Genomic DNA, 13,661 nt, shown 5'->3' with positions numbered 1-13,661 from the left:
GAATAATACCACCGCACCGGGATACTCCGGTCAATCCTTTCCCAAATGGTGGAAGTCCTTAGCATTGGCATAATTTTGTGAAGGTGGGTTATTTGCTAGTTGTTTTACTAGAATGCCTACCAATCTTATTAGAGAGGTTGCTATTGAATTGCCACAACCCCGATAAGCAATTACATTCAACAACTAGGGTTTATAAATATTAGTAAAGAACCACGCTAGCATACCTCACACTAAGTATTACTTTCACAATTGAAAGCCACATGGGTAAAACTTTCATGAGATTCACCTAGTTCATCGAATGCCAATTGTCACAAAGCCCCAACTGTAAGAAGCCAGATAAAACTAAGGAAGAGAGAGAGAGAGAGAGAGAGAGAGAGAGAGAGAGAGAGGAAGAAAGAAAGTTGAGAGAAAGCTTGCTAATTGTTATTATTTTCATCCCTATATATACACATATATAAAATATTACACATGAAAGGACTATCACCCAAAGATAGAAACAATGGCTATATTGATTGGAGAATCCTTGATTGTAGTCCTTGATTGATTGGAGAATTCTTGATTGTAGTATTGAAGATACACTTTAATACTCTCCCTCAAGCTGGTTGGAAGATATCAAGCATAACGAGCTTAGATAGCGCAAACTGAAACTGAATGGTGCCAACTGCTTTAGTGAGAATATCCGCATGTTGCTCGACCATAGGAACAAACACCAAGCAAATCTACCCAGAAAGTAGCTTCTCACGAATAAAATGACAACCAACTTTAATATGTTTTGTGCGGTCATGGTGTATTAGATTATGAGCAATGCTAATTGCCGCTTTATTATCACGGTACAGAGTTGTTGGAGTTGGAACATCAACTCCTAATTCCTGCAACAGTTTCTGTAGCTAGATCATCTTGTAAATACCATGTGCCATGGTACGGAACTCAGCCTCAGCACTAGAGCGAGCAACCACACTTTGCTTTTTGCTTCTCCAAGAAATAAGATTACCATCCAACACAATGCAATATCCGGATGTAAAACGTCTATCGTTAACTGATCTGGCCCAGTCAGCATCCGTCCAATATTCAATCCGCTTGTGATCATGTTTACAAAAGATTAGACCCTTTCCAGGACAACCCTTCAAATACCGAAGAATACAAAAGGCCGCCTCAAGATGAATTGAGCGAGGAGCATGCAAAAAACGACTGACAACTCGTACAACATAAGTAATATCAGGTCTAGTAAGGGAGAGATAAATTAGCTTCCCAACTAGACGCTAATACTGTGAGACATCTACAAGGGGCTCTCCTTCCACATCATCCAACTTATGGTTTTGCTCAATAGTTGTATCAGCTGGACGACATCCCAATTTGTCACACTCTTTTAAAAGATCCAATGCATATTTACGTTGTGAGATAAAAATACCTGACTTTGATCTTACAACTTCAATGCCAAGAAAATACTTCAGAGGGTCAAGGTCCTTAATCTTGAAGCGATGTTGAAGATGAGACTTTAACTCCTGAATGGCGATTGGATCATTTCCGGTGATAACTATATCATCGACATAGATAATAAGAGCAATAAAACTATAACCAATGCGTCTAATAAAAAGAGTATAATCTGCCGCACTTTGTCGATATCCAAAACCAATACCACCCCACTGTTCGGTCAAACCAAGCCCAAGGAGATTGGCGAAGTCCATATAGGGATTTCTTTAAGAAACAGACTTGTCCTTCATGGCTAGGAAACGAAATACCATGTGGAGGAGTCATATACACTTCTTCTTGAAGATCCCCGTGAAGGAATGTATTTTTAACATCAAATTGATGAAATTCTCAATCACTATTTGCGGCCAAGGACAGTAAGACACGAATGGAATTCATCTTTGCAACAGGAGCAAAGGTCTCATAATAATCAATCCCATAGGTTTGTGCGTACCCCTTTGCAACCAGCTGTGCTTTGTACTGATCCACGATACCATTTGAATTATGCTTAACTGTAAACACCCAACAGCACCCAACTGCCTTCTTCCCTCTGGGTAATGACACAAGTACCCAAGTATCATTGTGAGTCAAAGCTTTCATTTCTTCCATCATTGCAGCCTTCCACTTAGGATCAGACATTGCTTCACGGACAGTAGAGGGAATCGTGACAGAAGAGACAGAAGCTAAGAACGTACGATAAGATGGTGACTTAACATGATATGTGACATAATCAGATAAAGGATATTTAGTAGAAATTTATCTTTCACCCTTTCGTAAAGCAATGGGAATCTCAATGTCTGAAGCAAGAGGAGGAACATCAGAATATTCTAACTCACCAGGTGGGAAAGGCATGAACTGATCTGAAACAGGAGAAACATTGCAGTGTTGTGAAGTAGGACTTCCTTCCAAAAATTGCAAGTCCTTATGTGGTCCTGCATGTACAACTGAGTCACCAGTAGTATGTTCATAATGTATAACCGACATAGGTAACATGGAAGACTTTAAAGATAATACAGGTGGATCTGGGATGACAACAGGAAGAGGGACCTGTCATGGTTGGACATCACCGTCACAACAAGTGGCAAACCACTCCCCCTGTAAAGAAACTGGACTTAAATAGTAGGGTGATTTTCAAAAAAGGAAACATTTTTGGAAACAAACCTCCATCGACTAGGTGGATGATAGCATTTGTATCCTTTTTGTGTGTTAGAGTAACCCAAAAATATACATTTTAGAGATTTTGGGTCAAGTTTGGAACGTTTCTAACCCAAATTTTGCACAAAACAAACACAACCAAAAATCTTGGGTGGAAGAATAAATTCTGTGTCACGAGGACGAAGAACAAAATAAGGAATTTGAAAATGTAGCACACTAGAAGGTGTGCGGTTAATAATGTAGCAAGCAGTCAAGACAGCTTCAGACCAAAAAAAAATTTGGGAACATTCATCGCAATGGAGATAAAACGAGCCAAATCAAGGATATGCCTATTCTTCTATTCTGAATGATCATTTTGTTGTGGAGTTCTAACACAAGATGTTTGATGCTCAATACCATGATCTTCACATAACTTTTGGATTCCAAAATTCGCATATTCAATTTCATTATCAAAACGAAACACTTGAATCTTTGTATCAAATTAAGTCTGAACCATGGTAATAAATTTTTTAAAGATGTAATAAACTTCATCTTTACTTTTCATAAGAAAGAGCCAGGTATAACGACTGAAATCATCAATAAATAATACAAAGTATCTAAAACCCAAAAGAGACGGTACAGGAGCGAGTCCCCAAACATCAGAATGTATAAGTGAAAAAGGAGAACTACTAACTTTATTAGAACTCAAGGGATAAGTAGTTCTACAATGTTTGGACAATTGACAAATTTCACACTGAAAGTCAAAAACTGATTGACCAGAAAATAAAGCTAAAAGCAAATGTTTCATAAATGAAAAGAAAATGTGACCTAGCCGGTTATGCCATAACATAATTTGATGTTTATTTGCTACTACGAGCTGACTCTGCAATGCACATGGTTGAAGCACACTTAGAGTTTGCGGATCATTGAGGATGTACAAACCATTAGCTTCACGCCCACTGCATATCATTTTCTTCGTTACCAGATCCTAAAAAAGACAATAAAATAGAAAAAATGTAACACTACAATTCAACGACCATGTAATGCTACTGATAGATAAAAGATTGATAGTGAGTTGAGGAACATGCAACACATCAGAGAGTTGTAGAAGGGGGGTAGCATTTATGAGTCCTTTCCCTGCAACAGAAGAAAGAGATCCATCCGTTAACCAAACTTTCTCTACTGGAACAAAGAGAATATGGACGGAAAAGAGAAGGCATACCGCTCATATTATCAGATGCTCCTGAATCGATGATCTAAGATGGAGAAGGAACAATGGAGATAGTGTTCGCTGAAGCAAATGTACGTACCTGACCGTGCAAAAGTGGAGGTAGCTGTCTTATCGTCAAACTATGCCATTAGGACCCGAAATCGATCCAGATCTTCTCGAGATATAGTAACATGATCAGATAGTGCAGCAGGAGGGGCATGATTCTGAACCGGAATCTCAGCAGTAAAGGCAGTCTGAGCGAATGGTGGGATGCACTCCGATTCGCTTGTGGCAAGGTAGGCTCTTTCTGTGGAAACCCATTAAGAAAATAGCAGAACTGTTTGGTATGTCCATATTTCTTGCAATGGTCACAAAAAGGCTAGGAGTTCTTCTAATTCTTGCTTGGGTGAGAAGGAAACATAGTTGGCAATGATACTGTAGGTGTCACCAATGCTCTCCAACCCTGTCTGTTTACAGACATTGCCATTTTATTTCCAGGCTGGATCATTTCATGGCCCATAGAGTAACGCCTATTTCCCTCGGAATAAATATAAGCATACACATCTCCTAAAAGTTGAAAATCATCTTTTCTGCTCAAAATCTGCTCACGAGCAGTCTCGTATTCCGGGTTCAAACCTGCAAGGAACTGATATACGCGCTTCTCTTCAATAAACTTTGAAAAAATCTCTCCATCTTTAGGGCTTTCCCAATCGAAGGTCTGATATTGATCAAGTTCTTCCCATCTTTGTCAAAGAGTATTATAATACTCCGATAGGATCTTCTCCCCCTGCTTAAGTTGGGAGGTCTCCACATCCAACTTATAAATGCGGGAAGCATTCTTTTTCTGAGAATATGTCCGCTACACAAGATCCCAAATATGTTTTGCAATCTGTAGAAACAAATATGTATTCCCAATCTCCGGCTTTATAGAATGAAGTAACCAGGACATAACAATTGAATTCTCTGATTTCCAATGTTCAACGGCTACCAAGTCTGATGTATCTGGTGCTTTAACTGCCCCTGTAATATATGTTATCTTCCCACGTCCAGAAATATAGAGCTTCGCAGACCTTGCCTATGTCAAGTAATTGGTTCCATCGAATTTGACGGTGGTAATCTGGAGAGTCGGACTCTCTTTCTCAATTATGAGAGGCTGCGTAGAAAATATAGGTGCAACAACAGTTCTTCCAACGGATGATCCAACGTCCTCCATTGAAAAAAATCACCAAAAACAACCAAACAACAACTAGATCCTGGCACCGAAGGATATATATATATATATATGGGAAAAGGTACTATGCACTCGACCTCACGATAAGCTCCAGTGAGGTTGAGCTGTGTGGGCCCCACCGTGATGCGTGTCGACCATCAACACCGTGCATTTGATGGGTCCCCTCTAAATTATGGGATATCCCAAAAATCAACCGTATACGGAACTCAGGTGGGCCATACCATGTAAAATCATGTGAAGATACCATTAAAACATATAAAAGCACTTGGTGGGGCCCACCTAAGTTTTTAATGCTGCTGAAACTTGGTCTGAACCCTCATCTATGTGGTACACACATAAGGAATGGGCTGAATTTGTAAACCACATCTCGGTGGGCCCAAAAAACTGATTATGAATGTTTTAATGGTGCACGGCCCCTCCCCACTTCTGTATGTGGTGTGGCCCACACAAGTCACGGATTGACTTGATTTTTGAGACCTAGGCCCACGATGGAATGGTGCATCTGATTGATGGGGTAGATGTTCGAAACGCATCACGAGGGGCCCACACAGCTCAACCTCATGGGAAGGACTCGTGAGGTCGAGCGCATAGTACCTTTTCCCTATATATATATATATATATATATATATATATATATATATATATATATATATATATAAAATCATATCACCAGGCGTTGATTCAATCCAGATTATCAACCCTAGGAAAGAAGAAAGAAGAAAAAAAATACTAACCTTGCTTTGATACTAAGATAAAACTAAGGGGGGGGGGGTAGAGAAAGTTGGGAGAAAGCTTGCTAATTGTTATTACTTTCATCCCTATGTATACACATATATAAAAGATTATACATGAAAGGGCTATCACCCAAAGATAGAAACAATGGCTATATTGATTGGAGAATCCTTGATTGTAGTCCTTTATTGTAATCCTTGATTGATTGGAGAATCCTTGATTGTAGTATGGAAGATACACCTTAATAAAGCCCATTGTGATATTTGTGAAAAATCCGCCCCATTTATCCATTTTTACAACTCATGTTAGGATATGAGCCTAAAAACAAGGCAGATCCAAAACTCAAGTGGGCCGCACGACAGGAAATGGTGGGGATTGAACGCCCACCATTAAAACATTCATGGGAACATAGATCAAGGTAATATTTGTGTTTTCAGTTCATCCTAGTGGGAATGACCTTATAAATGGTTTGAATTACATATAAACAACACTGTGGACCTCAAGAATGATCAAGCATAGGCATTTCCCTCCTCATTTTTCCTGTCATGTGAGTTTTGAATCTGCTTCATGTTTTAGCTCATGACTTAATATGATGCAAAATAGATGGGCAGGGTGGATTTCTCACACATGCCATTCTATCATGTGTGCCACAATCTATACATAGTACATGTATCAATGTGCCACATCTGCAACATCCACCACCTATCTGAAGTGGGCCATCATGCCACACGATCTCATTTGCCATATATGGCAACATGTTCCACCCTCATCTGAGCACTCCACATGTGCAAATGTGTCGAGTTTATTATTGCGACATATGCCACCATTTATCATTAAGTGCTCCACATGCGCCACACATGTGGAGCACTTAATGATAATTTTAATGGGATTTACTACTACTAACTTCGCGCGACATGATTCTACACAGTAAACACTTCAATAATTAGCCATGCTAAGAAAACTCTTTATCTGTAAACAATTTAGCAGCTAAGGCTAGATAAGAGAGTATTATTTAAACAAAAATCTAAATTTTACGGGCATCCAAACGACCCCCCAATGAAAGGTAATATGAAATTCTTTTCTATAAAAAACCGAGTTATGTTAATGCAAGCTCGCATGAGATACGAAACACGTACACAACCTCGTGCTGTTGTACTGTCTTGGCATGAAAGAAACGTTACATCCATCAGATGTCCAAGACATCTGAACCGTACGAAGGTCACCTGGCATGAAAGTCAGATCAGTTCACATCATGCGAAGCCTGCAATTGCGTTGAATCCGACTGTCTACAAGCCATTATGATGAATCGACGGGTTTGATTTTCACCCAGTGCTCTTCAAAGTGTGACTCACCTTTTGGACCGTTCAGATGTCTTATACACGTGTCAGGTTCGGACATGAACCGGGCCTTTCGCAGTGTACGTTGAAATTGATGAAATGACATCGCTTAGGCACGTCCCTGTAGAGCATATGCCTACCGAATCACTGACAACTTTTCATGGCAAATCCAAGTTAAATACCCACTCATGTTTGCTTTTCTACGTGTTGTTCTGCGTAAAAATCTATTTATCATGGCTATCTTCATCATCCCTCTGTATGATGATAAAATACTCTGATCTAGATGGACAAGCTTCAAGGCTCATATTCCTAACCGTTTGATTAATAGAATGACAATCCTAACAGGTAGGAGTTTCTTACGGTGGCCTTCATGCATGTCCGTGTGACTTTATGAACAGTTTGGATGACAAATAGACATGACTGTGGACCCTAGGAAGGTTTCAAGAGTGGAAATTATTATCTCGAATGTGTGGTACACTTGAGATTTTGATATGTTTCAATTTTTGTATAATGCCATAAAATGAGCTGTAAAATCTGATGGACGGCATGGATAATGACGCATTCATCACGTTAGGCCCCACACTGCTTACTCAGTTACAGCGTCCTGAGTTACTCAGTACACAACCCACGTCCCCAGCTCCCAATTCTGAAGGACAGACTATCAGATGCATGGAAATTTCCAAGAAAGATCCCGAGAGGGATTATAGGATCCTGAACCGAGGACATCCAAATTACACTCAGATCTTCGTTTTGTACAAGTGGGGCATATGCTTCAGTGATCCAGACCGTCAGTTTTTTTAAGAGACTTCATGTAGGGATATGCCACAAAATTCTCCCCAATGCGATGGTGTAAATGTTTCAGCTTGTGAGTTACATTTGGACGGTCCACAAGTGAAATCAAACTGTGGTCCTTACTCAAATAAAAAAAGGACCCAGAATGGTGGCCAGGACTTCTTGTTTAGGAAAACTTTGGGGAATGGACTGTCTACGGTGCATCAAATCTGGACCAATGGTCTGGATCACTTAATCAACACCCTACTTGTATAAAATTAAAAACCCATGGATACTATGCACGTGCTCAGGAATTCGAGGTTTTCAAACGGGCGCCAAACCAAAGGAAAATAAGTGGGTACTCGCGCGAGTTACTATCGAGATACTCTCATTAACATGGGAAACTACTTAATGTGCATAAGATCCACACTGTCCATCACATACACCACCTCTTTTTAGGCCTTCATCCTAAAAAACAAACAAGACGATTACCACCACAAAAAACTATATATGAAACCTCTACATTCACGGCGTATGGTCCATCTGAGGTTTAGGATACTGTAATTTTCGGGTAGTACTTTCATCCCTATATGGAACTTAAGATGAATGGATTGGATGCAATATAAACCCTAAAGTGGGTCCTATGTAAAACTAATGGTGGGCGTTTCATACCAACTATTTCTCGAATGTTCTTAAGGTTTTGAATCAATGGTTAAAATGAGGCAGATTAACTGATGGACGGGGTGGATCTAACTAAAGTTACACCCACGTGGCTCTCAATTTGCAAAAATAAGGTCAGTAGTACCTCGCGCGAGTTACTTTAGCGCGGCTAAAAAGGAAAGCCCATGCGTCATGGCCAGTAAGCGATGCATGCCCGCGGAATATGTTCAATCGGCAGATAGTAGGATCAGGTAGTGGGACTTACACGAGAAAAAAGCTCCTCGTGATGAAAGAATCGCACTATAAAAGGCAATGTACGAGAGAGGGGATTGGCTGCCGTTGTTAGAACAGTATTATTTACTAAATGGTGACTTTTCCACCGTACACGTGGCACACGTGTAGGGAAATCGATACTGCCCATGAAATATCATGGGCAGTGATTGAAATTCAAATGGGGTGATTGGACGGTTAAGATCTTCCTGAGTCGTATCTTCCATTAAGAAATGTATGATGGGTGAGATGTATGAGCTTCGTAAAGTCTGCAGCACGGACATGGGGTAGATTATAATGAGCTTGCACGTGCATGCGTGCCATCTACCATCAAGTGGATAATCATAAGATAGCCATTGGTCCATATTCAATGGCCAAAACTGTCTGTTAGATGAAGCATGCATACATCCGGAAGCGGATTGGCAGGTGTACCACACACCACCGAACTCGCTGATGTGTTGACGTCACCAAGTTCCGTGGATCACACCATTAGGTATGTGTTATATCCAAACCGTCTGTCAATTTGGAAAGCTCGTTTTAAGGCTTTATCAGAAAAATAAGATAAGTCCAAAATTCAGGTGGACCACGAAGCAAAAAGCAGCGGGGGATTGGACGTCTACTATTAAAAAGCCTTTTGGGGTCAGAGAAGTTTTGGATCAATATGATAATGTTTTTCATCTTCATCCAGGTCTTTGAGACTTGTGAACGGATTGGATGGAAAATAAACATAATGATGGGCCGTACGAATGTTTTAACGGTGAGAATCATTCTACCCATGAAAGCGTGGATAAGCGGTAGCTGTGACTTGTAACAGACGCACATTAATAGATATACGACAGAGAAAGTACTAACACATTCTCTAGAAGGGAAGCGGATTAAGTGTGGCCTCTGCCTCACCAAGACGGTACGGCACTTACCGTGGGGACCAGATATATGTATTTTTTATCCACGCCGTCCTTTCGTTTTCACACATCATTTCAGGACATGAGCTCAAAAATGAGGAAGATCCAAATCTCATATGAACCTATCATTGGAAACGTAATGACTGAACTTGGCACTGTTAAAAACTTCCTAGGGTCCAAATTAATATTTATTTTTCATCCACTCTATTTATAAGATCATATAAAACTGAATGAAGGGGAAAGACAAATATCAGCTTGATCCAAAACTTTTGTAGTCCATTAATGGACAATCACCACTGTTCCTATGGTATTGTCATGGTAAGATTTGGAAGCATGTCATAAAATGAAATGAAACGGATGGGTGGTATAGATATAGAATAAATATATTAAGGTAGGCCCCATGCTAAGAATCGCACCGTCTTTGGTGAGGCCGGGGCCAAGCCTAATCCGCTCCCCTCTCAGAGAGAAAAGAGGACACTCAACTCCGACGGGAAGATGAGGCACCCATGCAAGATCAGAGCCGTTCCTCATGTGGACATGGATTAGCTACTGAACCGACAGTAGCGAAACTCGCTACTGACGTGACTTCACCATGTTCTGTGGGCCCCACCATGAAGTATGTGGTGTATCCACACGGTCCATCCATTTGCATAGATTATTTTAGGGCAGGAGCCAAAGAACGAGGAAGAGCCAGAGCTCAAATAGACCCACCACAAAAATTAGTAGGATATTAACACCCACCTTCGTAGAGCCCACGGGGATGTTTATTTGAGATCCAGCCTATTTATAAGTTAACACAGACCTGGACTACTAGGTCCTTACTTTTACTCCAGCGGTAGACTCTCAAAAGTTACAACTCATGGTTGAGGGTTCGAGCACCCATAGGTGGTGAAATCCCACCATGCGTTAAGTGTGTGGTGGTGTGCGCGCGCGTTAAAATAAAAATAAATAAATAAATAAATTTTAAAAAAAACGGACATGGAATAATTTAAAACATAAATATCAGTAGCCCTAAGAAGTTTTTAAGGATCGGCATTCAATCCCCACTATTTTTTACAGTGGGTCCACTTAATCTTTAGATCTTCCTCATTCTTTTTCTCGTGCACCCACAAAACGTGATGACGTCACTTCAGCAGCTAATCCGCGTCCTTAGTCTGTGAAATCAATGTCCAAATCCAAAGTATATATAATCATCGGGTGCTCCACACTTGTACAAAATACATCACTAACTGTTAAGAAAAGTTTCAAATTCTACGTGCATGTGTGGCCCACCTGATGATCATAGTGTAGATTCTACACATTGAGGAACGGCTGACAGACTAGCCCGATCCTAGACACGTTTGACTCGTTTCCACGTGTGAGGTGAGTGCAACAAATGTGCTCTCCAACCGGTGTAACTATAGCATTTCGAGAGAATCAAGCTCGTTAGTCTCTGTATGCGTGATTCACGGTTCGATACCTGGTCGTCCTGCTGTGAAAAGCCTTACTACTATAATAGAAATAAATAAATAAAAGAAAATAAACATTTCGAGAGGGGAAGTTGCGCGTGTGGAACTCTAGCCATTCACATGACAACACAAATGCCAATAGCAAACGTGTCAAAGATCTGGGCTTTACATCAAGTATCCCACATTGTTGAGATCTCTGGCCTAAAAGTCAGGGCGTTTAACAACTGGGGGCAATAATGTACAAAAATAATGGATGGCTAAGCAACTTTTCAACCATCCATTTGTTTGCACTATGTGGCCCACCTAAAGAGAGGAATTTTCCTAATTCAGGACAGAAGATCTTAGTGCACCCACCTGATGGAAAGCTCTGATCCTTGCCGTAGGCCACATTGGCACGTGTGCTTGCACGTGATGGCCAAGACTCTCTCTCTCTCTCTCTCTCTCTCTCTCTCTCTCTCTCTCTCTGAGAGGGATAGAGAATCTTTGGGCAAAGGAGTGACTGAATGTTTGAAGTCGGTGGCCTTTTTTAAGAGAGGCGGCGTGACCACCATGGGTTCTGAGAGAGAGAGAAAGAGAAAAGAGAGAGGAGAGAAGAGAGAAGAGGCCTTCTCCCCTTCAAAACAAAAACAAAAGAAAAAGAACCCTATTCCTCTCCTATATTCATCGCATTTGTTCTTGAATCTCTTTCAATTCTCTCCACAACAGCCGAGAGGGAATGTTCCATCCCAAGAAGCCTACTATGAATTCACATGATAGGCCCATGTGTGTTCAGGGTGACTCAAACCTCGTCCTCACCACTGATCCCAAGCCCCGCCTCCGCTGGACCGTTGAGCTTCATGACCGTTTTGTCGACGCTGTCACACAGCTTGGAGGACCCGACAGTATTAATCTCATCACCACCATCTTCTTCATCATCATCATGATGTTATCTAAGCATGGAATACCTAACATCTTCATGTTTGAATTGTGTAGAGGCCACTCCAAAATCTATCATGAGAGTTATGGGTGTCAAGGGACTTACTCTCTATCATCTCAAGAGCCACCTTCAAGTATGTATGCAATACAACTTTCTTTTCTTGTTGCACTTCTCTAATGCTTTTCTTTATGTAGGGTTTTCTAGGGTTTTCTTCTTATTCTTCTGCTTATTCTTCTTCTTCTTCTTCTTCTTCTTCTTTCCCTTTTGATATCATGGTTGGTGTTGCTTGCTGGTAGAAATTCAGGCTTGGGAAACAACCACACAAGGAATTTAACGATCACGCCGTAAAAGATGGTAAGAGAGCTGATTTTGCATTCATAGGGTTTTTTTTTTTTTTTTTTTTTTTGAGCTACCTTCTTTTATTTTTACTCTTAACTTCGTTTGGGCTAATAAGAGAAGTTGTTTCTTTCTAATTTCTAGCAGCTATGGCATTGGAAATGCAAAGGAATGGTCCTTCTACATCTGGGATAATGGGCCGAAGCATGACTGAGTATGCTGTCTGCATAGCTTTTATCTTAATTGCACCTATCACGTATAGGGATTAGTTTGAGAAAGGCTTGTGATTTGTTGTTTGTAGATGTTTCAATGGCAATTTTAGTTTGTGATTAACATTATTGTTTGGATTGTATTGGTGCGATGATCTTTCAGTAGGAACATACATATCAGTGAATCACTTCGGATGAAAATGGAAGTTGAAAGGAGATTGCATGAGCAATTGGAGGTAACCCAACAAAGTCCCAAATTATTGATTTTTCTCATTGCATTTTCAACATGGTTGAGAATATATTATCTAAGGCCTACATGGGCAGGTGCAAAAACACCTCCAATTGAGGATTGAAGCTCAAGGAAAGTATATGCAAACCATACTGGAGAAAGCTTGCCAGACGCTTGCAGGTGAAAACATGGCCTCAGGAAGCTACCAGGGTAGCAGCAGCCCTCCCATCATTTTTCCTTCTCTTCAAGACTTACACTTATACGGCAGTGGCGAGCAGCTCGATATGGGAATATTGCTGCCGAATGACAACCTTTCTTTGGGGAACAAGGGGCCTAGTCCATATGGCTGTAGTAGCAAAAGCCCACTAAATTGGGCCGACGATCTCCGATTACAAGAACTGGGAACAGCAGCTACTTGTCTAAGCTCACAAGATGATGCTTTCAAGGGTGAGCAACTTCAAATCTCACAATCAGCAATCGGTGGCGGCTTTGATATGGATTCAATGGGAGATGTTTATGAAAGCAAGCTGATTCTATCAGCTGATTCCATGAGTGAAAAGAAATTTGAGGGCTCACCGAAGCTCGAAAGGCCATCACCACGAAGGGTCCCGATTCCAGCGGAAAGGAATAATCACATGATGAAGGGTGGGGATTTACCCCAAACAAGAAATTTGTCTTATGGGTGAGTTAGACTATCCATGTATCAAATTTAATAACTTTGCATGCTCGAATGTAAGAGAAATTATGGTGTATTAACCTTTTAATCTTATGATTAAGCTGAAGTAAGATGATGGTGTGTTGATATTTTA

The 13,661-nt window shown here is 40.7% G+C and overlaps 1 protein-coding gene across 1 annotated transcript; it reads left to right on the top strand.

Moving 5' to 3' along the window:
- Positions 1–11,716: 11,716 nt before the first annotated feature.
- On the top strand, positions 11,717–13,661 carry LOC131241430 (myb family transcription factor IPN2-like). Its single transcript, XM_058240231.1, has 6 exons — positions 11,717–12,043; positions 12,135–12,211; positions 12,375–12,432; positions 12,562–12,628; positions 12,787–12,859; positions 12,948–13,661. The coding sequence occupies exons 1-6, from the start codon at positions 11,878–11,880 to the stop codon at positions 13,536–13,538; spliced, it is 1,032 nt and encodes a 343-aa protein (XP_058096214.1). The 5' UTR covers positions 11,717–11,877; the 3' UTR covers positions 13,539–13,661.

This window comes from Magnolia sinica, chromosome 1 (assembly GCF_029962835.1).
Source record: "Magnolia sinica isolate HGM2019 chromosome 1, MsV1, whole genome shotgun sequence".
NCBI classification, from domain to species: domain Eukaryota; kingdom Viridiplantae; phylum Streptophyta; class Magnoliopsida; order Magnoliales; family Magnoliaceae; genus Magnolia; species Magnolia sinica.
Note: the sequence above shows the minus strand (reverse complement) of the source record. Positions and strands in the feature narration are given on the sequence as shown.